The sequence below is a fragment of the Malus domestica genome, chromosome 05, assembly GCF_042453785.1.
Source record: "Malus domestica chromosome 05, GDT2T_hap1".
Taxonomy (NCBI): Eukaryota; Viridiplantae; Streptophyta; class Magnoliopsida; order Rosales; family Rosaceae; genus Malus; species Malus domestica.
The window spans coordinates 37,015,312-37,029,745 of NC_091665.1; the positions used below are offsets into that span (position 1 = coordinate 37,015,312).

The following is a 14,434-nucleotide window of genomic DNA, read 5'->3' on the forward strand; positions in this document are numbered from 1 at the left end:
ATGAATATTGTGAACAGGTTTATAGGAGTTCTTTCTTCAATTTCAGCTTTCATCTTCAAGCTTGAATCACGTATGTTCAACATAAGAAGAAAAATAAATTGAATTAATAAAAGTATATGAATTCGATAAAATCAAAATTGAATCAATTAAAATAATTGAAACGCAATACTCCCCTGATTGAATACGAATAAATTCTCTTTAGCACAGCGTGAAGAATGTGCTGATAACGTGTTATGGCCTATATTTAATAGAGAGATGCAGCAAAGGGAAGAGAGAAATATGGAGAATAGACTTGAGGAAATTGTGTCTTAATTCCCTAGTCCTTGTGCCTTTATTTATAATAATAAGGAGGAGCGAAATTTGCTCTCCAAGTAATACAAAGTATATTAGGAAAGACCTTCTAGATCCTAAAGAATTCCTATTCTATCTCTACTTAGGATTTACACAATTACATATTGATAAGAACATATGTCACAACAATATATATTATTTTTTTTTAGAAAATCTCGATGATATGAATTTTTTTTATTGATATCGAAAAAAGCTTACACTTAGTCAGGAGGGATATAAACCTAACTCCTCATAATACAAGAAAAAATGATAAAAAAAAATACATGAAAATGAGGGGGACATAAACCAAACTCCTCTTAATACAAGAAAAAAGGATTAAAAAATACATGAAAATGAGGGGGGACATAAACCTCACCCTTTTAGAAACAAAAACAACAAAGATACAAGAAAAAGAGGGGGGGACATGAAACCTAAATGTCTATACTTGCAAAACTGAACAAGGAACATCACAAGGTTAAGAGAAAAAAAAACAAGAAAGTGAGACAAACATGTATGCCGAGATGCACATTAATTTGAAAAACGGAAGCCATGAAAGTCAACATAGTTTGAAAACAAAACGGCACAAACCGCCATCGGAGGGAAAGCATGACATACCAAAGTTGGAGAATATAAGGCCATGTTAGCAAAATTGTCCACAACTACATTTCCTTGCAATATATGTGAGAGACATGGAAAGTCATCTTTTGAATACGGTCTAAACAAATAGACCATTGCATATGAAGAGACCAAGGAGGATCAAAATCAGTCGATTGGAGAGCAGAAATAACACTATAAGAGTCACTTTCCAGCCAAAGACAATGTCAACCCCACTGATATGCAAACTCTACACCAATAATAATTGCTGATAATTTTGCACAAAAAGAGTTGCGATGACCAATCTCTTGGCAGAAACCACCAAGAAGCTGGCCATAGGAATCCTGAAAAACTCCTCCACAAACAGGAAGACCAAGATTTCTTTAGACAAACCATCTGTATTATGTTTAATCTAAGGAAACCAAGGAAAAGACCAAAGCACAGGAAGAATAGTTGGTGCCTTGCGAGGGATAGGTTGGATCCCTAGAAAAGAAATGATACGAACGTCAAAACCCTGAAAATAACTAGGAATAAACTTCCCACCATAACGATCCCAAAATTGATAGACATGCAAAGACGATAAAAATAGATTGGGCGACCCTCAAAAAGTAAACTTATTTCGAGCTTTTCATATAGCCCAAATAGTAGAAAGACCGCAAAATTCCAGAGATTGTGCAACTGTTAGGAAAAGGGCTTACGTACGTAGGCATCCCAAAAAATAGCCAGGGAGTCTGAAAAAGGCAAAGAGGTACCAAATTGACATGCTAACCACATCCAAAGCTGCCTAGATATCTGGCATCCGAATAAAAGATGAAAAGTAGATATCTTATAACTATAAGTGTGTGTGTGTTGATAAGTTGATTATTGATTAGCTATGTGTATATCATATGGCCACCGTTTTATCAGCTTATGCATTTCCCTGGCCACTTGAAGAAAGTTGGTATAATTGTTTTTTTTTTTTTGGAAATTGTAGGTATAATTGTTTAGATATCCTCTCACTTATTGATTTTAGACCCAGAATTTTCATTTTTCTTATGCTAATGTTTCCTTGTATTGATGCAACTTTTGCTCTAATTTGACAACTTCTATTGCGCTAACATTACTAAACATTTACCATAAATAAATGGTACCAAAATAGAAAACTTAAGATACCAAAACTGCCTTGCCTTCGTTTTGTTGTAGTCTTGTACGTTCTAGCATGTGCATGGACTCATGGTCAATTATCGTGAGCTGGTTTTTGAGCAATGAATTTTGTGGTCCTCTCCCATATGTATCTCAATTCCATGGGAAGAAAGGGGACCATATTTGTACAAATCCTTTTCATCAATGCTTAGAAATACGTATGGACGTACTTACATATGTATGAATGTATGGTTCAATGAAATATTGTATATAATCACACCTCATACAAACTATGACTCTTTTCATTAATATTAGAGCTCATTTCAAAGTGCTTTTAAAATAGTTAAAAGCGTTTTTGGTGAAAATATCTTTGAAGCAGACCTTTATCTCCCTTCGGCTCGTTGGTCCCCTCCTTGCCCCTTCTTTACGAAGTTGAATGTCGATGTGAGTTGGGTTGAGGCTTCTAAAAGTGGCTATGCTGGAGTGGTGGTTAGGAATAATGAGGGAAGTTTTGTGGCTGCAAGAAGAATGCAGATTAAAGCGCCGAATGTTGCAGCAGCGGAAGCTACTGCGATTATGTTTGGCTGTGATTTGGTTATTTCGTTGAGGTTGGATAGGATTATTGTTGAGTTGGACTCGAAGGAGAATATCTTTAACTTGGTAAATGTTTCTTCATCTGGCAGTTGAAGGCCTTCCCCATCCTAGCAAAAATTTTACGCAACTGGGGGAATCCTTTCAGGATTGCTGCTGGTTTTGGATTCCAAGATCGGCCAATATGGCGGCGCATCGGTTGGCGTCGAGGAGTATTACGGAGATGTGCGGTATAACTTGGGTTAATCACCCTCCATCTTCGCTGGTCCATGTTCTAAAAAAAGATGCGTTACCCTGTCCTCCTTAATTTTGTTGTTCTGGTAGTGGAGGGGGCGACACCTTAGCACTTGGTGTAGCGTCTTATGCTTCTGTACCCTCCTCCTCTTCTTTATGTTTGTTGCTTTCTTTGTAGCTTGCCTTCTGTGGGCTTCTTTGTATGTTTGGCTTCGGCCTGGTTATTTGATATTTCCAGTTCTTAAAAAAAAAGAAAAAAAGAGCTGGGTTTCTATGAATCATTTTGTTTTCTTTTTCGTTTTTTCCCCTAAAAAATGAACTAGGTTTTCTTAAATAATTAAATAAATTAATGTAAAAATACAATTTTTTTTTCTCCCACTTGATTTATAGTAATGGTTCCGTGGGTGGTTAATAGTCTTTGGCCATTATTTTGGAGGTTGACCAATATACCCATGTTCGAATATGCCATTGGACTGATTGGAGTTTGAGAGAATGGAGGGGTGACCTTCAGTTATCGTGTGAAAATAATGATCTATAAGATATTTTAAATTAATTATTACTTTTAGATCTAAAAGAATGAGTATCCTTTCCATATCTTCTTTGTGATGATTTTGGAGATCCTTCAATTGTGTCCGTTCATCATATATTATGGAACCAATTTTTATCAGATACTGTTTATATTCAATTTTAAATAAAAGAATTTACAATAATTTCTGATCACATAATATACGATAAACAGATACAATTAAAAGATCTACAGGATCCTCACAAAGAGGATCTGGAGAGAATCCTTATTCGATCCAACAATCCGATTGAAGCACTTTTTCACAAATATTATTTATGATTTGGATGGTTTGACTTTATTAATGTTCCATTCATCTTGCATTTTATAAATAAACCTTTTTTTATATATAATATAATAAGGAAAAATGTAGTAATTGTCTCTCAACTTTAATAAAATTAGAGCAATAGTTCTTCAACTAAAAATTCATCATAATTGGTCCCTTAACTCATCAAAACGTGCAATTATGATCATTTTCATAAACTATGTTAGAATTCCGTCAAAATGAGCTATGTCGAAAGAACCATTACTACAATCAGGTAAAAGTTGAGGAACTATTACTCCAATTGAGTTAGAGTTGAGAGACAATTTCTTCAATTGGGTTAAAGTTGGTGGACCATTGCTATAATTTTTCTCATTTGGTTTTCCATATTTGCCCCTTTATTCAGCTTCATGTGCGTGACACGTAACTCATTTTGGGGGAAGTTTAAATGGAGCTGACGAAAAGGACAATAGCTGCACGTTTTATTGAGTTAAGGGATCAATGGTTATGAATTTTTAGTTGAAGGGGCATTAGGTTAAAGTTGAGATATCATTTCTACAATTTCCACTAATATAATTGACACGAAAATAATAGAATAAGCATTACAATTTGGATGAAAAGCAAACATGGTGCTTGTGCCTAATATCAGTAACCTACTGCACGACAGTGCTCAATTCTAACATAACATTGTGAAAATACGAGGGTAAAGTTCTAAATCGGTGATGGATCAAACAATATAAGAGATTATAAGATGTTGAGTTATTCTCTTATTATCAAGTAATTTTATGATAGAACTTCAACTTTTTATGAGCTTTTTTATGAATTTGTCCATTACCGACATAAAACTTTGTCCTCATATTCTTACAAATATCATATCAAATATGAATGCAAAACTAACATGATCGGAAGAAAATCACGCACAAGGAGCAAAAAAATTAAAAATACAAGATTAGGGAAAATTTAATGGATACCAACAATATAGAATTGCTCTTACAAACTAGATCACGATTTTTAAACAAAAACAAACTGGTGCCTAGGTTTAATTTAGGTAAATCAAACTAATTTTGTCCTATGCTAACCCTAATCAAAATGTAATGTGGCATAGGTTTTCGTTGACACGTGGAGTTTGATTCTTTCCCATCTCCTCTTTTTATTAATAAGCAGATTATGTGAATATTCACAAGTGAGCCATGCATACATTGTCTTTTCCAATAATACAAGTGAAGTTCGGGCTGTATCATAATATTTCCCGCACGCACGAGGGAGCGCATGCTGATATTTTCAAGTGTTGATAACAATTTTTTTAACAATAACGTCTGACACCCAATGATATATTTTAGTTTTAGGAGAAACGTTAATGATACTATCTTAAAGTGTGACTCTTTCTGTACTATCTGTCACCTTACAGTTTAACGTTTAATTCTTGTGCCAACATTATAAAATATTGTGTTAAAAACATGAGTGACAAAGAGTCAATGAAAAATCTTACTTTTGAAAGAATAGATGAAAAGCCGAAATGATACGATTTTAAAATCTCAAGATATAACGCGAAGAGATTTAAATTTAGAACGTGAAATGTTAAAGGTGTACAATATAATTGGCCAAAGATTTGATATCCCCTTCTCTCTCTTATGAAAAAATTAAAGTTGGGCTACAAATAGGAGGTCCATTCATCTGGACCCGATATAAGGTAATGGTCCGACCCGAATCAGCCCGTTGAAGAGTCGAGTTACGCTAAAAGGCTGCTGAGGTAATTTCGCACGTCTGATTTGCCGAAACAACGACCTCCAGGCGTTGTTCGTTAAACTCCAAACCAGAAAAAGTTAGAAACTTGGATCAGCAGAGGGAGAAAGCAATGGAGTCGCCATTCAAGGCGGAGTTACTGAAGGGAAAGGTGGCCTTGCTGACCGGAGGAGCATCAGGAATCGGGTACGAGATTTCGGTTCAGCTGGGCAAACATGGAGCTTCGGTTGCCGTCATGGGCCGTCGTAAGCATGTCATTGACTCTGCCGTCGAAGCCCTTCGTTCTCAAGGCATTTCTGTAATTTTCTCACTCTTTAATTTAACACCCATTTTTTTACTGTAATTTGCTCCAATTGTCGTATATCTGGGTATCTATCAGTATCTTGTGTTTGTGTTGTTTTCTTTGCTGTTGATTTTGTTTTATGGTCTTTGTTCTGTGATGCTTGTTTTCTGTTTGGTTGCTGAGAAAATTTAAAATTTATTTCAGCTGTTTGCTGTGTTTTCTGATCAAATATGTAACTGTGAGTGCAAAAAACATGTATATTCCTCAAATTCTCTAGTCAGAGTAGTTATTCTGTTAAATTTGAGACGGGCTGCAGTCCATCACTGATCACATCGATGCAATTAGAAGTGAAACCATTTGATGTAAGTTGTGATTTATATTGTAAGATAACGTGATTTATTTTGTAAGATGACTATGTGAGATTTTTTGCTCTATTCAACCTGCTCCCCCACGTCGGACCACTTTGAGTTGGGCAGACGTGGAGCTACATCAATCATGTTTGTAAGTGAACCCCATTGATTTGGACCCAGATTTGAAAACACGCACTGGTACCACGTTAAAGTTTTAGAGAGGTGGGCCGTGATCTACCACTAATAGCATCGACATTGTATCCCCACTTAATCACTCATGCAATAAATAGATGTGGGGTTTTTATGCAGAGGGCGTCGATTCAATTATAGGTGAAACATTTTGATATAAGTTGTGTTTTATTTTTTAAGATGGCCGATGTCGGACTTTTGACTTTATTCAACAAAAAATGCCGAATGCTTATGTTTAGCTTCTAACTATTTGCTTTTACTGATTATCTGCAGTGATAAATTTAACATTCCTTACATTATATTGATTCCAATGTGCAAATTGCTCAAGTGTTTGCTGAGATATTGGGATTGTTGTATTTGTTGCTTGCAGGCTATCGGATTTGAGGGCGACGTGCGAAAAAGAGACGATGCAGCTCGAGTTTTGGAATCGACACTGAAGCATTTTGGTAGGCTTGACATCCTTGTGAATGCTGCAGCCGGAAATTTCCTTGTCCCGTCCGAGGATCTATCCCCGAACGGGTTTCGAACAGGTTGAATCTCTACGAGCATAAAAAACATAGCTAGTTAGTTTTACTCCTGTTGAAAAGCTCTTAAGACTGTTAAAACGGATTCTTATTCCGTGAATTGGTTCCTGCAGTTATAGACATAGACGCCGTTGGCACCTTCACAATGTGTCACGAAGCGCTCAAGTATCTTAAGAAAGGGGCATCAGGGAAGAACTCGGCTGCTGGTGGATCGATAATAAACATAAGCGCGACGTTGCACTACACAGCTACTTGGTATCAGATTCATGTGTCTGCAGCAAAGGTTTGTCAAGTAACCGAAAACTTTGCTATATCTTCGCTCCCGTGTGTGTACTTTTGATCAGTCTGTGACCGTCCTGATTGATTCGGGTTCCTCTATGTTACCAGGCAGCCGTCGACAGCATTACGAGAAGCTTGGCGTTGGAGTGGGGCACAGACTACGATATTAGAGTGAATGGTATCGCACCAGGACCTATCGAAGACACTGCCGGTTTCAGTAAACTTTTACCTCAGGAGATGCTGAGCAAACCCAAAGAGCAGATTCTTGTATCCAAACTGGGGAAGAAATGGGATATTGCTATGGCCGCTCTATATCTTTCATCCGATGCAGGTTCGAAATTCATCTCCTTCGTTGAATTATCTGTTTCGAAAATAATCAGTCGATGCTGGGGTTCTTTCGGATTTCTCACTTGTGTGGAGACATGATGTTATTAATTTGTTTGGTGCTTGAAGGAAAATACATCAACGGAACAACGTTGGTTGTAGACGGGGGAGAGTGGCTGACCAAACCGGCGTATTTTCCGAAGGAGGCAGTGAAGCAACTTTCCCGAGCTGTGGAGCGAAGGTCTAGAGACAAACCAGTTGGTGTTGCTAAGAGCAAGCTTTAAACAGTCCCATTTCGCGAGCCATGTTTTCGATAAACATCAGAATAATTTCATTGCCAAAGTGAATTCCCTGTGGAGAACTTGGAAAGATTCATGGCCACAACTTATAAATGTAACATTAGTTATAAGCAGGTGCCAGTCAAACAGTAGAGATTGAAGAGAAGAACAAACTTGATCATGTAATAATATTTATTGGGGAGGCTGGATTATTGATATGCTGATATCTCTTTGTAATCGGAAAATTTATATGATTTGCCAACAAATTCTTCAAATTTAATGTAGGTTAAGATAACCCTAAGCACAATTTCGTAAAACAAAGATTAAAAAGTTCTACATTCCCGCGTTCTTATGGAACTCAAATCTTGATAAGCAAGAAGCATAAGTTGCAAATGTTGTATCCACAAAGATTTCGACATATAAATGATCTTGCACGCACTCCTCGATCTGTTGGTCTGTTTTTTGCTTACATTTGTGGAATTGAACCTAGACCTATCCTAACTAACCGATTATAGCTAACCTCTAAGGCTTCATCATAAAGCAAACCAAACCGAAAAGTAGAGATCTCGAATTATGGAAACTATTTGAAAAAGAATCAAATGGAATCAAGATCCACCAGATGGTTTAAGGAAATGTTGACAATGATGAATTATCCCCAGGAGACATGCGTTACCTAAAGAATACTCCACCTCGGAGCCCACGACTCCCTTTTGGTAAAACACTAGTTTTCGTAAACAGAAAACATAAGCCATTCATAATCACTTGCACTCAATAAGTTTCTTCCATCTAGAAGCTTAAATTATGGAAATAAACCTACCCGTAAAGGTCTACAAGCTTACTTTACTTGGTGATTATAAACATATCAGACCAAAACCTCTAACTCTACAGACCTGGAGTTTTGATATATCGAACCTCCATAAGAGATCGCAATAGCCAATGTGTTCTGGTCCTATATATAACTTACAAGTCTCGCCATTTATCAATTTAGCGGTCCAACCGAACCAATAACACTACTGTATAGTCAAGTGGCAATAGATATAGACTTAATTTTAGCTGTCTATGTCCGTACAATAAACAGAGATACAGATCTTTTGAATATTGGACTAAACTTCAACTAATAAACAATGCTACCTGGCATACGATCCAACCGGACTGCAAACTACTCAGAGAACTGGCTCCTTCTGTTAAGATGATATTAAAGTCTTTGACTGCGGTTCATATTTATATTTTTCTAAACAACCTGAAGATTTTCCAATCAGGTAAACACAACCTCACCCCTAGAACATGGCAAAGGACCAAATACAAGATAAGTAACATCACAAGATAAAGCAAACTTCATTGGCTCTAACAGTTGACTTTACTAATGAATGTTAGCAATCGAATTTGGATATCGAAGTTTAGAATTAATCTGTTGACATATAACAATGTGCAATTACATAAGAAAAGTTTTCCGGCATTCATCACAACGCGGTAGGTATAATTCCCGGCAAACTAAAGCAATTAGACTCGACAACTAGCTCAAATGTTTATTAAGTACAACAAAATTAACAAGCATGTATAGGTAACCAACAAAGACTAAACTCAATTCCACAAAAGTCTATTTTCTTATCTGTCTTTTGTTTTTTCTTTACAAGCATTTAGTACAGAGAAACTTACACATTCAATTCAAGCAATCTTGTTCCTTTCCCATCAGACATCCAAGTTTTCCATCTGAACGTTGCTCTTGAGAGGCACATACTCTCCGAGATACCCACCCAGATGATCGTGCAGAGCGCCCTTGTCAATCCCCTGGTGATGGTAGCTTTTGCAGACGTAGTAAAACACACTCTGCAATAGCAATCCAACCAAATTCACAATCACCAGGACACACACCAAAAACCCACCAACCACAATCCTCACAAAAACCCCGTAATCCTCCCCGCCGTGCACCACCACCGACCCGAAAACCGCACTGATAACCCCGCAGATGGTCAAGTACCCGAAAACGAGCACGAAGGCCATCCCAACCTTCCCCTTGAGCAGCTCATAGCTCTTCTTCATGGCGGCGAACCCGTAGATGGGCTCGAGCACGGAGACCACGCTGGCCAAGTGCCAGAGCGCGGTGATGTAGACGTGGACGACCAAGAAGAGGAGGAAGATGACGATGCCGGAGAAGAGGAGCAGAAATGAATTCTGGGTATCGATGGCGAGGATGAGGAGGACGAGGAAGCCGACGAAGACGAGATTGTAGCAGAACATGAGGAGGGAGACCCAGAGGAAAGTGATGAAGAGGCGCTTGAAGACTTTTGGGATTGCAGAGAGGGTGTTGGAGAAAGAGACGGGCTTGGAGGTGTAGAGGGAGGCGGCGGTGAAGACGACGGCGGCGGTGGAGAGGAGGGAGAAGGCGAAGAGGAAGATGAGGTAGCAGAATTGGAAGAGGAGGAGGAGGGTCCATTCTTGGTGGAGCTGGGCGGGGTCGGTGGAAGGGCCTTGGAGCTGGTTGAGGAGAGGGTGGGTGAAGAGGGAGTGGGCGAGGATGGCGAAGGAGAGAGGGAAGATTAGGGTTAGGGTTATGAGGTAGAAGGTTTTGGGCGACTGTTTGGGGATGGAGGTGGATTCTCTGAGGATGTCAGGGATGGTGAGAAATTGGAGTTCCTCTGGGGCCAGATCCATTTGGATTTGGAAGGTCTGTTTGGATGAAAAGAAAAGAAAAGTTGGGTTTTTGATTGATGGGGTGTTGAGTTTTAGAGAGAGAGAGAGAGATTGGAGGTCTAGAGATTGGGGAAGAAGGCAGGAAGGAGGAAGAAGAAGATGGTGGGGGAAAAGCGGTCATTATTTTATCTAAATGTTGATGTGGATACGTGCAAAGTAATAAGCTTATGTGGCATGTCGGTGATGCATACGAAATTAGATCCGTTCCGAACCTTAATGTCCAGAACTTTAGTGTGAGTTTGATCCTTATCGGTCTCACTCTCCCTAACAACTAATAATTTAACCGACTAACTCTATTGTTTGTGAAAAAAAAAAAAAATCGACTATCAATCTCATGTCCTAGTTTTAGTATTCTTATATTTGCGTTAAGCAAATTGATTAACGTTGTGTGTTCAATATCTTTGTACTAAGTTCTAAATATTCTGTAAATTAGAGGGTTATAGATTCGAGCCCAACCACGCGTTTTTTAAGAACTCAATCAATGTAGTTATAACCCAATTATCTTGTTCAATTCAGATCTAATTTGTTTTACGTTCATGGAAAGATGATATAAGGCTATATGCAAGATATTATTCAATTTGAAAAATCGTTTAATCATCATGGACGTAGGCACGTTAACCACATATTTTTTAAGAACTCAATCAATGTTATTGACACCGGTCATTTTCTTTACGTTCATGGAAAGATGATATATGCAAGATATTATTCAATTTGAAAAATCGTTTAATCATCATTGACATAGGCACGTTAAACACACTTGAATGCCAAAAACCAGAGCAAAGATCACCCTTAGAGCAAGTCCACCGGGGGTGGGATAGGCCGGCACCCAGTGGGAAAAATAGGCTGAGACTCAGCCAATCCACTCCAGCCCGTGGAATCAACTGGCACCTAGCCCAAGCCAGTCCACAGGCCGGCCTAAAATCAACAGACCTTGGGACCGGCTCAAGTGACGCTAGCTGACGCTAGCGTGGTGTCGGAGGGCAAGGAGCCACGGAGGCAAGGCGAAGACCAACTTCCCCACCCCCACTGAGCTCCATCTCGATGTCGTCAACTGAGCTCCATCTCGACGCCGTGGAGTCCTCCTCCCCGCCGTCTCCGCGCCCGCTCGACCTCACTTTCAGAACCCCCCTCTTGTCCATCGACGGCAGCTACTTCACCGCTGCGAGCGGCTTCCGCCCGCTTCCCGCTTCCCGTCCCGTGATCTTCTTCAACGCCTTCGCACGGGCCGACAGCGCCGCCGCCCTCCAGCACGCTCGCGAAACTTGCAGGTTCAACCCCCCCCCCCCGGCGAAAGATCCCCCTTTTTTCTTTCCAGTCCAAGTCTGTTCCTTTTTTATGTAAGAAACAAAACCCCTGCCCAGCTTTATAATAATTATTTTATAATAAAAAATAATTATTTTTATTATTTTATAATAAAAATTAATAATATTTTAATAAAATTGACTAGGCTATTTTTTGTTAGGGGTGGAGATGCATTGGTCTATTACTGTTCATTAGAGTCTATTACTGTTCATTGAAGTGGATAAATGGGCTGGACGCTGGCACAAAGTTTTTAGGGGTGGACTTGCTCTTAGTCTTCCGAGTCCTGATCTACGGCCTCCTCCGGGTAAGGGGTGTCCACCATGAAGAAATCATCGACACGCTTTATAAAACATGCACACAGCACCATAACAACCAACGTGGCCGACACTATGAAAGCTACAAGGGTAAAAGCACTCGCTGCGCCGCCGTAGTTGAAGGTAGCGAGCTGGTTTAAGTCTTTATTTTATCTTTGGTTTTTAAGAGAAGAGATTTTTATTTTTATTTTAAATAGAGATTAGTTGTGGGGTCTACACCACTTCGAATTTTAATGTTTCAAACTGTTTATTTTACAAGTTGGTCCACAATAGATCATCCTTGCAAAATATTGGTCAAAACGGAAATATTTGAGATATCTAATTGAGTTCAAAGAAAATGACGAATACTTGTTCTATAATGAACAATGAAATTTCATTGTGATAATTAAATAGGCAAATGGTTTCGGATTAAATTGAATTTTTGCAACGATGATCAATAAATCGAAATTTACAAAATAATACAAAATAGATGATTCAAATCGTTAAAATTCGACGTGAAGTATGCCTTATAACTAGTTCCTATTTTTAACCAAAAATAGAGATCCTTTGGATAAAGGGTCTGATACAATGGCGCGCAAGAGCCTTGGGTTTCTTTTTTTTTCTGAAATGCACTTTATTACCAGATTGAGAACCCTATCATGTTTACAGACCGTTGACAAAATTACATCTACGGTTCATGTCAAATTTGGTTGTCTCTTCATTTCCCTCTTGCAATTGACATGTTAAGTACCGCGTGCTACTATTCCGAACAAGTTAAAATTTGTGCTCTGGAAGGCATGTCGACATTCTCCCTACTACTGTAAATCTATGTAAGAAGTGTATGGTGATGGACATTGCTTGTATTTTTTGCAGTTCCCCCTCAGAGTTGCCCCTGACATTTCTATAGAGGGATAACGCTAAGAAGACTAAATTTGCAGACTACATGAATGTCACCAATAGAAATAAACACGTTTATCACCATTTAAGTAATAAACCAATCATCAACTTCCATGTCCTTTAATTTTCAAAATTAAGTCTCTCTAACATTACCTTTTCATGAAGTATCCTTCATTAAAGCTGTGCTCTATGCCTCCTCACTACTTTTTTCTCTTTTTAGGTGAAATGTTTAATGAGAAAACAGAAAATCAAGCTTCACATGAACTCTCTCTTTGTTTAATACATATGAATGGTTAAACAATTTGCAAATTGAAGGTATTTCTGCAAATATATTTCTTTAGATGATGCTAAAAAATCTAAATAATTAACAAACTGCTAAGATAAGTAATAAAACCATTAACTCTGGAAATTTGAATACCACCCTTACATCCAAGTTTAAATCCAAATTAATTATTCCTTAAAAATGTTTATCAACTTTGCGAGAAAAGAAAGTAGTGTTTATAAGGGCTGATGAGACGCTCCTTGCAGTATCTGAGGATTTTCCTTTAATTCTATGTTGCACACAAGTAACAAACGATATGGATGCTCAAGGTAACAAGAATAGAACGTATTATTATGGGTTTCTTCCAAGTGCTAGGCTTTGACAAGACGTCCTGTGTCTCTGTGTGCAATATTTTTGTAGCAGTATCATCTTCCAAGGCTTGGACTGGTATTGTTGAAATGAAGCGTTTTTCTTCATCGAGTTCATCCCAGAGGTACACCAAAATCACTGCAAAGTCAGAAGCTCAAAGTAAGTGTTTTTAATCAACTGGATCTTCTTTCAACTGTAATCAGATGTTATCGACACTTCAATACATGTATTATCATGTCCTTTTTATGCGTATTTTTTTTATGTTTTATGAAGAACGAGTGTAAAATATTTTTTTTTAGAGTAGCTAGCCACTGACAGTTGCCTTTGGTGAAATACAATTTGGTTAATGTAATAATAATTGAAAAATTAAAAAAAATTTAAGCATGATCCCTGCAATAAAGACATGATAATAACCATCTTAGAATGTTACTCTTACCGTATTTTTCATATCATATTTGCATGAAAATATGATAAGTGTAGCATTACGGTAACCATGTTAGCTAGCCTCAGTTGTACTTACATAATGAGATGGATAAGAAAGCCTATTGGTGGTTAATGAGGGAAAAACATATCAGTGGCTAAAATAACTCCATTTGTCACTAATAGAGATCTTACACACACCTCATTCTATGCAGTTAATGTTATTTTCTATTTTCAAGTTTTCTTGATGAAAATTTGACATGTAAATAAATGTAAGAACGATGGATGAAAGTACATAAAAAAAGAAAAAAAAAATTATAATTGATCACTATATATCACAAACATAAAAGAGTATACGTACCGAAGATGGTAAGTTCAGCCCAGGGTCTGTAACCCTCGAAATGTTCGGAGTCATAAAACTCAACCATAAGACACGTAAAAATCATATGGATCAGTACTATGATTTTCAGCACAAAGGACCTCTTTGGGTGATTGAACAAGTCATCAAAGTCTTTCATGATCCTTGTCGTCGGCT

General features: G+C 38.0%; 2 protein-coding genes and 2 long non-coding RNA genes across 4 annotated transcripts; 1 reads left to right on the forward strand and 3 right to left on the reverse strand.

Annotated features, from left to right (window-relative positions):
- Window positions 1-515: 515 nt before the first annotated feature.
- Window positions 516-1,459, reverse strand: LOC139195969 (uncharacterized). The gene is made up of 2 exons (XR_011581057.1): window positions 946-1,459; window positions 516-783 (listed from the first exon to the last, which is right to left on the reverse strand). It is a non-coding gene; the product is annotated as an uncharacterized lncRNA (long non-coding RNA).
- Window positions 1,460-5,268: 3,809 nt separating this feature from the next.
- Window positions 5,269-7,940, forward strand: LOC103435295 (peroxisomal 2,4-dienoyl-CoA reductase [(3E)-enoyl-CoA-producing]-like). Its single transcript, XM_008373676.4, has 5 exons — window positions 5,269-5,736; window positions 6,631-6,790; window positions 6,898-7,067; window positions 7,172-7,394; window positions 7,517-7,940. The coding sequence occupies exons 1-5, from the start codon at window positions 5,551-5,553 to the stop codon at window positions 7,669-7,671; spliced, it is 894 nt and encodes a 297-aa protein (XP_008371898.2). The 5' UTR covers window positions 5,269-5,550; the 3' UTR covers window positions 7,672-7,940.
- A 1,225-nt stretch (window positions 7,941-9,165) lies between these two features.
- LOC103435294 (uncharacterized) lies at window positions 9,166-10,491 on the reverse strand. Its single transcript, XM_008373675.4, has one exon. The coding sequence runs from the start codon at window positions 10,315-10,317 to the stop codon at window positions 9,355-9,357; it is 963 nt and encodes a 320-aa protein (XP_008371897.2). The 5' UTR covers window positions 10,318-10,491; the 3' UTR covers window positions 9,166-9,354.
- A 2,729-nt stretch (window positions 10,492-13,220) lies between these two features.
- Window positions 13,221-14,428, reverse strand: LOC139195972 (uncharacterized). The gene is made up of 2 exons (XR_011581059.1): window positions 14,261-14,428; window positions 13,221-13,617 (listed from the first exon to the last, which is right to left on the reverse strand). It is a non-coding gene; the product is annotated as an uncharacterized lncRNA (long non-coding RNA).
- Window positions 14,429-14,434: the final 6 nt, after the last annotated feature.